We start from the raw sequence: 16083 nt of genomic DNA, 5'->3' as shown, positions 1-16083 counted from the left end.
ACACAGTCGGGAGGAAAAGAGGCGTGGTCTGCAGTGTCCGAGTGCCGACAGACTGCCTCACCATACCGGTCAGATCGCATCCGGAGCATATGTAGACAACGCAGACCGCTGTCAGATGGCCATAAAAGCAGTGCTTCGATCTGCGATTCGTGGATTGTTTTATTTCGCTTTATCCTAATTTTTCCTCGCTAAAACCCTGAAGAGCATATGTCTGTGAGTAATATTTAATATTTTTATGTTAAACCGACCTGCTATGGTCTCCTGAAACAGTTGATAGATGTATTTTATAACTTAAAAACGGGACCAATGGTAACGCGTTAGCATGTCAATGGCATTTTCAATATTAAAGTTAGCATTAAGCTGTTCGCATCAGCATGTTTGTGTTGATTTGTTTTCTGTATAATTAATGGCTTAGCGTTCGTTGTCGTAAGAGTCAAATTGTAATTTTTTTAATTAATTTTTATTCATATATTAATAATAATAATAGTAACAACAATAATAGTCTACATAACAGACAATAATAGTCAATAATAATTGACTAATAATGTTACAATACAATTTTAGAGAAAGAGATAAAAAGAATCTAATGAAACAAAACACAACAGAAAAGATAAAACCATGTAACAATGAAAATAAATAAATACATATAGAAATAAATAACTGTTTCCTGTGAACACCTAGTGACTCTTACTCCTCCACTTCATCCCTGTTTTAAGTTTAATGACAATTTGTTTTGGTCAAACCATATTTTCAGTTTGTTAATTTCTTCAGTGATTTCCTCCAGAACTATCTGCCAAGCTAGAAAACTGCTGCATCCTAGTAAGAGCAGAATACTACTGGAATGAATTTGAATAAGGAAAGTTGTTTTTTTTTTTCTCACCTAAATGGATGCTGCACTCACTGCAGTTTATCGTCTGGAATAGTCCCAGATTGCATTTCAGAGCTTCTAGAATTCAAAAATTTTCGTGCAGGTGGTGTTGGGGGTAATTTTGGGTTTCAGCTTTTTTTTTATTTTTCACCACTTTCATCCCTGAATATGTCAATCGTGAGTCACTCCTCGGTTCTGTTCACAGAGCTCCAAACGCTGCGCAGCTCTCCGCCGAGACAAGTTAGAACAATAAAGTCCAGTCGGAATTAATACATTTAAAGCGAAACTCCATTTAAATCAAATGGCACCTCTTTCCAAACATTGCAATACAAACAAACTGCAATCAATCAAAATGTTTTTTTCCTCCCAAAACGAGACATCCTGCGCTGATGTGCAGCAGCTGGCTGAGCTCAGCTCAGAGGTACAGAGAGACATTCATGCCAAAATGTCTGAAAGGAAATGCTTTTGACAAAAACTACAGATATTATTTATGTCCAGAGATCAAGGATCTAGTGACCAATTTAAAATGTTGTTGACATAGAAAACCTGTAAATCCTACTTTTAGTACACAGAAAATTCACAAGGGGTATCGATAAGGGAATCGATAATGAATCGGCTCGATAAGCAGAATCGATAATGGTATCGATATCGATAAAATCTTATCAATACCCATCCCTATGGATAACGTTGCATGGGCCACTAAGCGCATGCCGCGTCGCTCCAGAGTTTGCTGGCATTGGGCCATGCTGTCCCTCAGAGGAGCACCTTTCCAGGAAACTTTCTTTTTTCTTGTTTGCTCATTTCAGGAGCACAACACAACTCTGAGCACCACGATGGTTGGATTATCACATGGAAGTAATGTTTTTTTGGGGGGGTGAGAGATTTTAACTGCAGGCTGCTGTCCACGTCGGCACTGTGAAACACTCCTAGACCACTGTTGGAGGTGAGATTCATGTTTATTAATGCGCTGTAATGGCCTGGGACAAGTTCCATGTCATATCTCCAACAGAGTTAAACAGTGATTATTTATTACAGCATGAGATCCATCCAGCTCTGAGCCTGACGTGTGCATCAGCGCGTTACTGCACACCACAGAGAGGCGCAACTGCCTGTATTATGATGGAGGCTATAGTATACATTATTTACGTCGGCCATGGGATGAAACAATTGGCCAAATATCTGTACTGTAAGGTCTATTGTGGATATAACAGCCTGTTCATATTTGCAGCAGGGTGCGCGCATTAGCGCACGGAGCTTTCGGTTTGATAGCCGCTGTTCATATTCACTGTACATCATAATAATTAATAATTATCATCATGATGAAGCACCACAAATATTTCAACAGTTCCTATGCACTACGGGGGGTGTACATTAATATACGTGGCACAGGTCATACGGGGGGTGTACATTAATATACGTGGCACAGGTCATACGGGGGGTGTACATTAATATACGTGGCACAGGTCATACGGGGGGTGTACATTAATATACGTGGCACAGGTCATACCGGCAGCCTTTGTGGTGCCAGATCTATCTTGAGGTTCCCTCGTATGCACTCAAATCATTTCGGATCCCGTTTTGCCGCCATCGGAATATGTAAATTGTGGTTAGATGCTCCTCAGATAATACATGGACCACCGTTGAAAAGATGTCCCATCTCAATGCCGTCTGGAGAGTTATGAACATCCGAATCACACTCGCGGCCGCCGGCCGATTTTGACCAACTGTGTCAACTTCCACAGACAACCGTCAGAATGTTTTGGAACTGAAATTCGACACCTTTTGGATGTGCGCCAATTCATAAGTCCGACACCACTCTGCGTGATTCCGGCTATGTGTGATGGGGATATAAGTTACAACACCCGACCAGATCAAGAACACAATGCAGGACGGAAAGACCTGTGTCACAGTCATCAGTCAAAAGAAAATGTTGCTCAAGTAAATACACACGTTTTACTACAAGAACTATGAACCACTTTACAGGTGTCAGCACTGACCGCTGCTCCTCTGGTCCTCAGGGGGGCGCTGGCTGCTCCTCTGGTCCTCAAGGGGGCGCTGGCTGCTCCTCTGGTCCTCAGGGGAGCGCTGGTCTCTGGTGGCGGTTTTGACACTGCTTAGGATCTGTCTCAGCTGTTCATTGGTCAGGCACACCATGCCATCTTTGAATCCTGAGTTCCCATGTCCCAGCAAATACTTAAGTCTGGCATTCCCGCTGTCATGCTGGAGCTTTCCCGTGTTCCCACTAGGTCCACAGGAAGTGATCCTGGCACTGTGTTTGTGTGCGTCCAACTTCACCTTCAGCCATGTGAAGAACAGACAGTAGAGTCAAAATTAGAAAGTGCTCATGGGCATGACAGGCTGTCTACTTCAACCAGAGTAGAACAACGTCCAATCACAAACTATCATTTCAAATACAGAATCATACAAACCCCAATTCCAATGAAGTTGGGACGTTGTGTAAAATGTAAATAAAAACAGAATACAATGATTTGCAAATCGCGTTGTCATTTCTACTGGTGGTTGGCTCTCATTGCGGTATTGTATCACTTCCTGTTCCGGAGCACAGCGGTGTTTTGCTGCATCTGTTAGCTGTTTAATCTGCGCAGTTAGATTGATCTAGTTAACTAGATATCGATTTGTTTCACAGTGTAATCTTCACGTGCCTTAACTAAAGCACTCCCTCTGCTGAATCACCTCTAAATTATTTACACATTATTCACTTTGTGTGTTTTTAGGAATCCGCCAGCTTAGCGCAGCTACTAGCTCTTAGCCGGTTTAGCATGGCAGCTTCTCCTGTCTCTCCTGCACTTTTCTGCTCTGGGTGTGAAATGTTTAGTTATTCCTCGGCCTCCTTTAGCAGTAATGGTACTTGTAATAAGTGTACCTTATTCGTAGCTTTGGAGGCCAGGCTGGGCGAATTGGAGACTCAGCTCCGCACCATGGAAAATTCTACAGCTAGCCAGGCCCCTGTAGTCGGTGCGGACCAAGGTAGCTTAGCCGCTGTTAGTTTCCCTCTGGCAGATCCCGAGCACCCGGGAAAGCAGGCCGACTGGGTGACTGTGAGGAGGAAGCGTAGCCCTAAACAGAAGCCCCGTGTACACCGCCAACCCGTTCACATTTCTAACCGTTTTTCCCCACTCGACGACACACCCGCCGAGGATCAAACTCTGGTTATTGGCGATTCTGTGTTGTGAAAGTGTCGTGACACGGACCCACAACAGGGGGCGTTAATGAACGGACAATGGATAAGCCAAAAAAGTAACAATTTAATGTTGTGAATCGCACAACGAAGTACAGACAATAACAATATGGTGGAATGTCAATTATACACAAGGTGACGTGTGGGCAGGCTCGACGATAGAAGACGTCTGGCGAGAGAAGAGCCGGATCCCACACAGCTTCCACCACCAACGGATCTGAAGAACACCGGAGCCGCCAAGCCCTGCGCCCCAGGTGGCCACTGTCTTCAGCAGTCAGACCCGGTACTGCTGGCAGAGAACAGAGACAGTACTGATGAGTGTGAGTTCGCACACTCAGTAATCCCACAGTCAGTGTTTAGTTAGGAGGGAGCACCTCCACCTCCAATCACACACTCGTGCAGCTCTTGTTTAACCACTTATCTGGTTTGGGGTGTGAGGCGAAGCCGTCCCTGATCACACCAAATGCCAATCCCACAGATAAGGACACACCACAGGAAAACGGCTGCAAAGAAGTTCAGATTACTTTGTAAGTCAGCAGAGAAGTTACCTGATTGGTAGCTGATTTCTCGGCGGGGAGGTGGAGTTGCAGTCCGGCCTTTATGGTGGTGGTGATGTGTAGTGGATGAGTGACAGCTGGTACGGATGATGAGTGACAGCTGTCAGTCCCGGTCGCTCCGACGCCCTCTCGTGCTTGAAGCCCGCACTTCAAGCAGGGCGCCATCTTGTGGTGGTGGGCCAGCAGTACCTCCTCTTCAGCGGCCCACACAACACTGTTTTGAGAAATGTGAAGTTAGCGACACCAGCAACCATAGTCAATTGTCTTCCGGGGGCCAGAGCAGGCGACATTGAAGGAAATTTGAAACTGCTGGCTAAGGCTAAGCGTAAATTTGGTAAGATTGTAATTCACGTCGGCAGTAATGACACCCGGTTACGCCAATCGGAGATCACTAAAATTAACATTGAATCGGTGTGTAACTTTGCAAAAACAATGTCGGACTCTGTAGTTTTCTCTGGGCCCCTCCCCAATCGGACCGGGAGTGACATGTTTAGCCGCATGTTCTCCTTGAATTGCTGGCTGTCTGAGTGGTGTCCAAAAAATGAGGCGCGCTTCATAGATAATTGGCAAAGCTTCTGGGGAAAACCTGGTCTTGTTAGGAGAGACGGCATCCATCCCACTTTGGATGGAGCAGCTCTCATTTCTAGAAATCTGGCCAATTTTCTTAAATCCTCCAAACCGTGACTATCCAGGGTTGGGACCATGAAGCAGAGTTGTAGTCTTACACACCTCTCTGCAGCTTCTCTCCCCCTGCCATCCCCTCATTACCCCATCCCCGTAGAGACGGTGCCTGCTCCCAGACCACCAATAACCAGCAAAAATCTATTTAAGCATAAAAATTCAAAAAGAAAAAATAATATAGCACCTTCAACTGCACCACAGACTAAAACAGTTAAATGTGGTCTATTAAACATTAGGTCTCTCTCTTCTAAGTCTCTGTTAGTAAATGATATAATAATTGATCGCGACTCTCTTTGTAAAATTAAAGAGACAATGGAATGCCTCTTTCATGACTGGGATAGCTACAAGCAAACTTTCCCACCTCCGTTTGTGTGTTCCCCCTCCTCCCGGGAATACCTGATGTTGTGGCGACGTCCAGGTAGTCCGAAAAAGAGGAGAAGAGGCTGCAGAGCGGGTGTCCAGGTTCGGATCAGACGAGGAGTGTGGTGTGCGGCTCGTGGATACCGAAGCTACAGGTGGCTTCGTCCAGTTCCACTCTTGCAGGGCCATACGGCTGGCGGTGCGGCCCTGTTCATGCATCCCACCACTCCTCTGTGTTGCAGGACTGAGCTTGGACATCACTGGGTCCCCGATGGACGAGTCGCTTGGGTCCCGGGTCCGTCCCTGTTTTCCGTGTTTACATCTCGGGAGCAGCGTGGGTTTCGCCGGTACAGTGGTGCCTCACGTGACCGTGGGATATGTCTGCAGCCTATCCCGCTGTGTTCAGCGGACTCGACTACCGCCTCATTGTTGAGTCGGATTGGATTATTGAATGCGCGCTCTATTTCAAATAAAGCGTTCTCCATTAATGAGCTTTTTGTCAGGAAAAACTTGGACTTTCTTTTCCTCACAGAAACGTGGCAGAGGGAAAATGAATGCATCCTTTTAAATGAGCTCTGTCCTGCGGGTTGCTTAGCGGTGGGTAAGCCCCGCCCCTGTCGCGCGGGGGGAGGACTGGCTGCTGTGCACCGGGACTGGTACACATGCAGACTGTCGGATACGAGCCACGCCCCCTCTTTTGAGGCGCTCATGATGGAAGTTGGTTCCTCACATAAATTTTATAGTATTTTGATCTATCGACCTCCTGGCCCTGCTGGGACTTTTCTTAAGGCTTTTACTGACTTTTTATCGTCTATAATTAGATTGGAAAAGGTCTTAATTTTGGGTGATTTTAATTTCCAGATTGATGTTGATTCTTCTACTTCAGCAAGAGAGCTTATAACTATGACAGAGGCTTTTAATTTTAAACAGTATGTGTCAGGTCCCACTCACAACAAGGGTCAGACGTTGGATCTGGTTTTTGCACTGGGCTTGGAAATTACCAATGTATGTGTGGAGGATGTTCTTCTGAGTGATCATTGTTGTGTTTTCTTTGATTTGATGGTGCCATCTGAGGCTCGACCTGTTTCTACTAAGGCAGAAAGGAGAATTATCACAGAGATAACAGCTACGCTTTTCTGTGATAAATTCAACCCTTTACTTTTTAGTAATCTCACTGAAACTGATTGTTTTATGAATAGCTTTAATAGCCACTGTGCCACTATCTTGGATCAAGTGGCACCACTTAAGGCTAATAAAGCTCCTCGTGAAAGTTTCTGTCCTTGGATAAATGATGGGATTATGACTCTAAGGAGAACATGTCGCCAGATTGAACGCCTATGGAAGTCAACAAAACTGGAGGTTCACAGGCTACATTTAAGAGACTTAATATCTTCCTTAAATAAGACGATAGAGGAGGCCAGGACGAGTTATTTTAATCGCCTGATTGCCTCCAATAAAAGAAATCCTAAAGTGCTTTTTGACACAATCAGCTCTCTTGTGTCACCTGCTGCCGTCACTCCTGTTATCTCTAAAACTAGTTGTGAGGAGTTCCTGGATTTCTTTATTGATAAGGTTAGAGTTATAAAGGACAACCTGCCTCCATGCCATGGTCCCCAGCACTGGGAACCTCCCACTCAGTGCTGGGCCTCATTTGAGCCTGTTACTGTAGAGGACATCTCAACCATCATGAATAAAGTGAAGCCATCCTCTGGTATTTTGGATGTTCTTCCGTTTAAACTGTTTGTGAATGTATTTGACTCCATCGGGCCCTACATTGCTAAAATGTTTAATATATCTTTGTCGAGTGGTGTGTTTCCCTGTTATTTTAAACATGCCATTGTGGAACCACAGTTAAAGAAAGCTGGATTGGATTCTACAGAGCTCAAGAACTTTAGGCCAATATCTAAAACCCCTTTCTTGGCCAAAGTCTTGGAAAAGGTAGTCTGTGCTCAATTGAGATCGTTTTTGCAGGCTAACAACATCCATGACACTTTTCAATCTGGGTACCGTGAGTTTCATTCTACTGAAACAGCCCTGTTGAAGGTGTCTAGTGACATGATGATGGCAGCTGACACTGGCAAATGTTCTGTGCTGATTCTGTTTGATCTGTCTTCGGCGTTTGATACCGTTGACCATGGCATTCTGATAAACAGATTGCGGGATGTGGTTGGAATGTCAGGTTGTGTTTTAGAGTGGTTTACCTTTTACCTGACTGGTAGAATGTTTAGTGTGACGGTGGGCAATGCCGTGTCGGAATCTGCAGATCTTCTGTGGGGTGTGCCACAGGGATCGGTCTTGGGACCTGTTTTGTTCTCGTTGTATCTCCTTCCTCTCAGCAAGCTGATCCAGCAGTTCAGTGAAGTGTCCTATCATTTGTATGCCGATGATCTGCAGCTGTACTGCTCTTTTAAGACAACTGAGCCACAGAAACTCTGCTCTCTCACAAATTGTTTGGTCAAAATTAAGGAATGGCTCACTGAGAACAGTCTGCAGTTAAATTCCAATAAGACTGAGACTCTGATTGTAGCACCAGATAGTGCTGTACCTGGAATTAAGCAGCATCTCGGTAGCCTAAGCTGTACGGTCAAAAGCAGCCTGCGTAACCTGGGTGTCATTTTGGATGGAGGGATGTCTTTGGAGCAGCACACAAATTACCTGGTTAAGAACTGTTTTTTCCAAATTCGGAACATCTCTAAGCTCCGTAAGATGGTGACTTTAAAAGAGCTTGAGATGATTGTTCATGCGTTCGTCTCATCGCGTTTGGATTATTGTAACAGTCTCTTCACCTGTCTGAATAAGAAGGAGTTGGCCCGCCTGCAGGTTGTGCAAAATTCTGCTGCGCGCCTGCTTACCCGCACCCGCAGGAGGAACCATATTACTCCTATTCTTAATACTTTGCATTGGCTGCCTGTCTCCTACAGGATTCATTACAAAATCCTGGTATTGACTTTTAGAGCTCTGCATGGACAGGCACCGGAGTACATCAGGGACCTGATCCAGCCTTATACTTCCTCCAGGAGCCTCAGGTCGTCCAATCAGAACCTGTTGATGGTTCCTCGGACCCGTTTTAAAACTCGTGGGGACAGATCTTTTAAAGCGGTGGCGCCTAGCCTCTGGAATGAGCTTCCCTGTGCCCTTCGTTCTCTGGATTGTATAGATACTTTTAGAAGGCAACTAAAGACGCATTTCTTTAAATTAGCTTTTTAGCCTAATATTGTATTTTATTGTTTTCTTATGTTATTTTTAGATTATTTTTGTATGCCATGTGCAGCGCTTTGTGACCCTGGTCTGTGAAAGGCGCTTTATAAATAAAGCTTACTTACTTACTTACTTACTTACATATTGATTTATTCTGCCTTACAGAAACCTGGTTACAGCAGGATGAATATGTTAGTTTAAATGAGTCAACACCCCCGAGTCACACTAACTGCCAGAATGCTCGTAGCACAGGCCGAGGCGGAGGATTAGCAGCAATCTTCCATTCCAGCTTATTAATTAATCAAAAACCCAGACAGAGCTTTAATTCATTTGAAAGCTTGACTCTTAGTCTTGTCCATCCAAATTGGAAGTCCCAAAAACCAGTTTTATTTGTTATTATCTATCGTCCACCTGGTCGTTACTGTGAGTTTCTCTGTGAATTTCCAGACCTTTTATCTGACTTAGTGCTTAGCTCAGATAAGATAATTATAGTGGGCGATTTTAACATCCACACAGATGCTGAGAATGACAGCCTCAACACTGCATTTAATCCATTATTAGACTCAATTGGCTTTGCTCAAAATGTAAATGAGTCCACCCACCACTTTAATCATATCTTAGATCTTGTTCTGACTTATGGTATGGAAATTTAAGACTTAAGAGTATTCCCTGAAAATTCCCTTCTGTCTGATCATTTCTTAATAACATTTACATTTACTCTGATGGACTACCCAGCAGTGGGGAATAAGTTTCATTACACTAGAAGTCTTTCAGAAAGCGCTGTAACTAGGTTTAAGGATATGACTCCTTCTTTATGTTTTCTAATGCCATATACCAACACAGTGCAGAGTAGCTACCTAAACTCTGTAAGTGAGATAGAGTATCTCGTCAGTAGTTTTACATCCTCATTGAAGACAACTTTGGATGCTGTAGCTCCTCTGAAAAAGAGAGCTTTAAATCAGAAGTGCCTGACTCCGTGGTATAACTCACAAACTCGCAGCTTAAAGCAGATAACCCGTACGCTGGAGAGGAAATGGCGTCTCACTAATTTAGAAGATCTTCACTTAGCCTGGAAAAAGAGTCTGTTGCTCTATAAAAAAGCCCTCCGTAAAGCTAGGACATCTTACTACTCATCACTAATTGAAGAAAATAAGAACAACCCCAGGTTTCTTTTCAGCACTGTAGTCAGGCTGACAGAGTCAGAGCTCTATTGAGCCGAGTATTCCTTTAACTAGTAATGACTTCATGACTTTCTTTGCTAATAAAATTTTAACGATTAGAGAAAAAATTACTCATAACCATCCCAAAGACATATCGTTATCTTTGGCTGCTTTCAGTGATGCCGGTATTTGGTTAGACTCTTTCTCTCCGATTGTTCTGAGTTATTTTCATTAGTTACTTCCTCCAAACCATCAACATATCTATTAGACCCCATTCCTACCAGACTGCTCAAGGAAGCCCTACCATTATTTAATGCTTCGATCTTAAATATGATCAATCTATCTTTATTAGTTGGCTATGTACCACAGGCTTTTAAGGTGGCAGTAATTAAACCATTACTTAAAAAGCCATCACTTGACCCAGCTATCTTAGCTAATTATAGGCCAATCTCCAACCTTCCTTTTCTCTCAAAAATTATTGAAAGGGTAGTTGTAAAACAGCTAACTGATCATCTGCAGAGGAAGGTTACAAATGATCTTCTTATGGCCTCAGACAATGGACTCATCTCTGTGCTTTTTCTGTTAGACCTCAGTGCTGCTTTTGATACTGTTGACCATAAAATTTTATTACACAGATTAGAGCATGCCATAGGTATTAAAGGCACTGCGCTGCGGTGGTTTGAATCATATTTATCTAATAGATTACAATTTGTTCATGTAAATGGGGAATCGTCTTCACAGACTAAGGTTAATTATGGAGTTCCACAAGGTTCTTTGCTAGAACCAATTTTATTCACTTTATACATGCTTCCCTTAGGCAGTATTATTAGATGGCATTGCTTAAATTTTCACTGTTACGCAGATGATACCCAGCTTTATCTATCCATGAAGCCAGAGGACACACACCAATTAGCTAAACTGCAGGATTGTCTTACAGACATAAAGACATGGATGACCTCTAATTTCCTGCTTTTAAACTCAAATAAAACTGAAGTTATTGTACTTGGCCCCACAAATCTTAGAAACATGGTGTCTAACCAGATCCTTACTCTGGATGGCATTACCCTGACCTCTAGTAATACTGTGAGAAATCTTGGAGTCATTTTTGATCAGGATATGTCATTCAATCAATCAATCAATCAACTTTTTTCTTATATAGCGCCAAATCACAACAAACAGTTGCCCCAAGGCGCTCCATATTGTAAGGCAAGGCCATACAATAATTATGAAAAACCCCAACGGTCAAAACGACCCCCTATGAGCAAGCACTTGGCAACAGTGGGAAGAAAAACTCCCTTTTAACAGGAAGAAACCTCCAGCAGAACCAGGCTCAGGGAGGGGCAGTCTTCTGCTGAGACTGGTTGGGGCTGAGGGAAAAAACAAGGAAAAAGACATGCCGTGAAGGGGGGCAGAGATCGATCACTAATGATTAAATGCAGAGTGATGCATACGGAGCAAAAAGAGAAAGAAACAGTGCATCATGGGAACCCCCCCACAATCTACGTCTAAAGCAGCATAACCAAGGGATGGTCCAGGGTCACCCGATCCAGCCCTAACTATAAGCCTTAGCGAAAAGGAAAGTTTTAAGCCTAATCTTAAAAGTAGAGAGGGTATCTGTCTCCCTGATCTGAATTGGGAGCTGGTTCCACAGGAGAGGAGCCTGAAAGCTGAAGGCTCTGCCTCCCATTCTACTCTTACAAACCCTAGGAACTACAAGTAAGCCCGCAGTCTGAGAGCGAAGCGCTCTAATGGGGTAATATGGTACTACGAGGTCCCTAAGATAAGATGGGACCTGATTATTCAAAACCTTATAAGTAAGAAGAAGAATTTTAAATTCTATTCTAGAATTAACAGGAAGCCAATGAAGAGAGGCCAACACGGGTGAGATATGCTCTCTCCTGCTAGTCCCCGTCAGTACTCTAGCTGCAGCATTCTGAACCAACTGAAGGCTTTTTAGGGAACTTTTAGGACAACCTGATAATAATGAATTACAATAGTCCATCCTAGAGGAAATAAATGCATGAATTAGTTTTTCAGCATCACTCTGAGACAAGACCTTTCTGATTTTAGAGATATTGCGTAAATGCAAAAAGGCAGTCCTACATATTTGTTTAATATGCGCTTTGAATGACATATCCTGATCAAAAATGACTCCAAGATTTCTCACAGTATTACTAGAGATCAGGGAAATGCCATCCAGAGTAACGATCTGGTTAGACACCATGCTTCTAAGATTTGTGGGGCCAAGTACAATAACTTCAGTTTTATCTGAGTTTAAAAGCAGGAAATTAGAGGTCATCCATGTCTTTATGTCTGTAAGACAATCCTGCAGTTTAGCTAATTGGTGTGTATCCTCTGGCTTCATGGATAGATAAAGCTGGGTATCATCTGCGTAACAATGAAAATTTAAGCAATACCGTCTAATAATACTGCCTAAGGGAAGCATGTATAAAGTGAATAAAATTGGTCCTAGCACAGAACCTTGTGGAACTCCATAATTAACTTTAGTCTGTGAAGAAGATTCCCCACTTACATGAACAAACTGTAATCTATTAGACAAATATGATTCAAACCACCGCAGCGCAGTGCCTTTAATACCTATGACATGCTCTAATCTCTGTAATAAAATTTTATGGTCAACAGTATCAAAAGCAGCACTGAGGTCCAACAGAACAAGCACAGAGATAAGTCCACTGTCCGAAGCCATAAGAAGATCATTTGTAACCTTCACTAATGCTGTTTCTGTACTATGATGAATTCTAAAACCTGACTGAAACTCTTCAAATAGACCATTCCTCTGCAGGTGATCAGTTAGCTGTTTTACAACTACCCTCTCAAGAATCTTTGAGAGAAAAGGAAGGTTGGAAATTGGCCTATAATTAGCTAAGATAGCTGGGTCAAGTGATGGCTTTTTAAGTAATGGTTTAATTACTGCCACCTTAAAGGCCTGTGGTACATAACCAACTAACAAAGATAGATTGATCATATTTAAGATTGAAGCATTAAATAATGGTAGGACTTCCTTGAGCAGCCTGGCAGGAATGGGGTCCAATAAACATGCCGATGGTTTGGACGAAGCAACCAATGAAAATAACTCAGACAGAACAACCGGAGAGAAAGAGTCTAACCAAATACCGGCATCACTGAAAGCAGCCAAAGATAACGATACATCTTTGGGATGGTTATGAGTAATTTTTTCTCTAATAGTCAAAATTTTGTTAGCAAAGAAAGTCATTAAGTCATTACTAGTTAAAGTTAATGGAATACTCAGCTCAATAGAGCTCTGACTCTTTGTCAGCCTAGCTACAGTGCTGAAAAGAAACCTGAGGTTATTCTTATTTTCTTCAATTAGTGATGAGTAGAAAGATGTCCTAGCTTTACGGAGGGCTTTTTTATAGAGCAACAAACTCTTTTTCCAGGCTAAGTGAAGATCTTCTAAATTAGTGAGACGCCATTTCCTCTCCAACTTACGGGTTATCTGCTTTAAGCTACGAGTTTGTGAGTTATACCACGGAGTCAGACACTTCTGATTTAAAGCTCTCTTTTTCAGAGGAGCTACAGCATCCAAAGTTGTCTTCAAAGAGGATGTAAAACTATTGACGAGATACTCTAACTCCCTTACAGAGTTTAGGTAGCTACTCTGCTCTGTGTTGGTATATGACATTAGAGAACATAACGAAGGAATCATATCCTTAAACCTAGTTACAGCGCTTTCTGAAAGACTTCTAGTGTAATGAAACTTATTCCCCACTGCAGGGTAGTCCATCAGGGTAAATGTAAATGTTATTAAAAAAATGATCAGACAGAAGGGAGTTTTCAGGGAATACTGTTAAGTCTTCTATTTCCATACCATAAGTCAGAACAAGATCTAAGATATGATTAAAGTGGTGGGTGGACTCATTTACTTTTTGAGCAAAGCCGATAGAGTCTAATAATAGATTAAATGCAGTGTTGAGGCTGTCATTCTCAGCATCTGTGTGGATATTAAAATCGCCCACTATAATTATCTTATCTGAGCTAAGCACTAAGTCAGACAAAAGGTCAGAAAATTCACAGAGAAACTCACAGTAACGACCAGGTGGACGATAGATAATAACAAATAAAACTGGTTTTTGGGACTTCCAATTTGGATGGACAAGACTAAGAGACAAGCTTTCAAATGAATTAAAGCTCTGTCTAGTTTTTTGATTAATTAATAAGCTGGAATGGAAGATTGCTGCTAATCCTCCGCCACGGCCCGTGCTACGAGCATTCTGACAGTTAGTGTGACTTGGGGGTGTTGACTCATTTAAACTAACATATTCATCCTGCTGTAACCAGGTTTCTGTTAGGCAGAATAAATCAATACGTTGATCAATTATTATATCATTTACCAACAGGGACTTAGAAGAGAGAGACCTAATGTTTAATAGACCACATTTAACTGTTTTAGTCTGTGGTGCAATTGAAGGTGCTATATTATTTTTTCTTTTTGAATTTTTATGCTTAGATTTTTGCTGGTTATTGGTGGTCTGGGAGCAGGCACCGTCTCTACGGGGATGGGGCAACGAGGGGATGGCAGGGGGAGAGAAGCTGCAGAGAGGTGTATAAGACCACAGCTCTGCCTCCTGGTCCCAACGCTGGACAGTCACAGTTTGGAGGATCCAAGAAAATTGGCCAGATTTCTAGAAATGAGAGCTGCTCCATATAAAGTGGGATGGATGCCGTCTCTCCTAACAAGACCAGGTTTTCCCCAGAAGCTTTGCCAATTATCAATGAAGCCCACCTCATTTTTTGGACACCACTCAGACAGCCAGCAATTCAAGGAGAACATGCGGCTAAACATGTCACTTCCGGTCTGATTGGGGAGGGGCCCAGAGAAAACAACAGAGGCCGACATTGTTTTTGCAAAGTTACACACCGATTTAATGTTAATTTTAGTGACCTCCGATTGGCGTAACCGAGTGTCATTACTGCCGACGTGAATTACAATCTTACCAAATTTACGCTTAGCCTTAGCCAGCAATTTCAAATGTCCTTCGATGTCGCCTGCTCTGGCCCCCGGAAGACAATTGACAATGGTTGCTGGTGTCGCTAACTTCACATTTCTCAAAACAGAGTCGCCAATAACCAGAGTTTGATCCTCGGCGAGTGTATCGTCGAGTGGGGAAAAACGGTTAGAGATGTGAACGGGTTGACGGTGTACACGGGGCTTCTGTTTAGGGCTACGCTTCCTCCTCACAGTCACCCAGTCAGCCTGCTTTCCCGACTGCCCGGGATCTGCCAGGGGGGAACTAGCGGCGGCTAAGCTACCTTGGTCCGCACCGACTACAGGGGCCTGGCTAGCTGTAGAATTTTCCACGGTGCGGAGCCGAGTCTCCAATTCGCCCAGCCTGGCCTCCAAAGCTACGAATAAGCTGCACTTATTACAAGTACCGTTACTGCTAAAGGAGGCCGAGGAATAACTAAACATTTCACACCCAGAGCAGAAAAGTACGGGAGAGACAGGAGAAGCCGCCATGCTAAATCGGCTAAGAGCTAATAGCTACGCAACCTAGCGGATTCCTAAAAACACACAAAGTGAATAATGTGTAAATAATTTAAAGGTGATTCAGCAGAAGGAGTGCCCCAATCAAGGCACCAAACAGGCCATGAAGCAGCACAGGCAACGCACGACAACAGCGAACGCACGACAACGGTGCTAAAATAAAATAAAAATCAACTAAACACGCTGTGGAGCAGCACAGATAATGCACGACAACAGTGCTAAAAGAGAAAAAATAAATAAATAAATAAAATAAAATAAAAAAAATAAAAACGAAAGCGTTAGCAAGCTAGTTAGCTTGCCAACGCTGATGAAAGTTAGCTGATAAAAGTGCTCCGTCGCGATGTTTCGACCGTTAGAGGTCTTCCTTAGGCGTTGGAGCACAGTAAAAAAAAAAAAAAAAAAAAAAAGTAAAAAAAGTCTTGAAAAAGACTGTTAATTCAAGTCCAAAGCAGCAGGTAGCAGTCTCTGTGTAAACAGTCCCAACAGAGAGCCAAAATTCTGATGCCAACACGTAAACCAACACGTAAATCACA

At 43.0% G+C, this 16083-nt stretch overlaps 1 protein-coding gene across 2 annotated transcripts in view; it reads right to left on the bottom strand.

The window, feature by feature from the left end:
* The window catches only part of ccdc66 (coiled-coil domain containing 66), a 92009-nt gene that overhangs the window by 29712 nt on the left and 46214 nt on the right, over positions 1-16083 (bottom strand). The window contains exon 5 of one of the 2 annotated variants that reach the window (XM_034165190.1): positions 2866-3163. In XM_034165190.1, the coding sequence (XP_034021081.1) occupies positions 2866-3163 (298 nt within the window). The remainder of the gene's footprint in view (positions 1-2865; positions 3164-16083) is intronic. The other variant, XM_034165191.1, reaches the window with a different exon arrangement.

This window comes from Thalassophryne amazonica, chromosome 3 (genome assembly GCF_902500255.1).
Source record: "Thalassophryne amazonica chromosome 3, fThaAma1.1, whole genome shotgun sequence".
Taxonomy (NCBI): Eukaryota; Metazoa; Chordata; class Actinopteri; order Batrachoidiformes; family Batrachoididae; genus Thalassophryne; species Thalassophryne amazonica.
The sequence above is the reverse complement of the archived record's forward strand: the minus strand, read 5'-3'. Positions and strand labels throughout refer to the sequence as shown.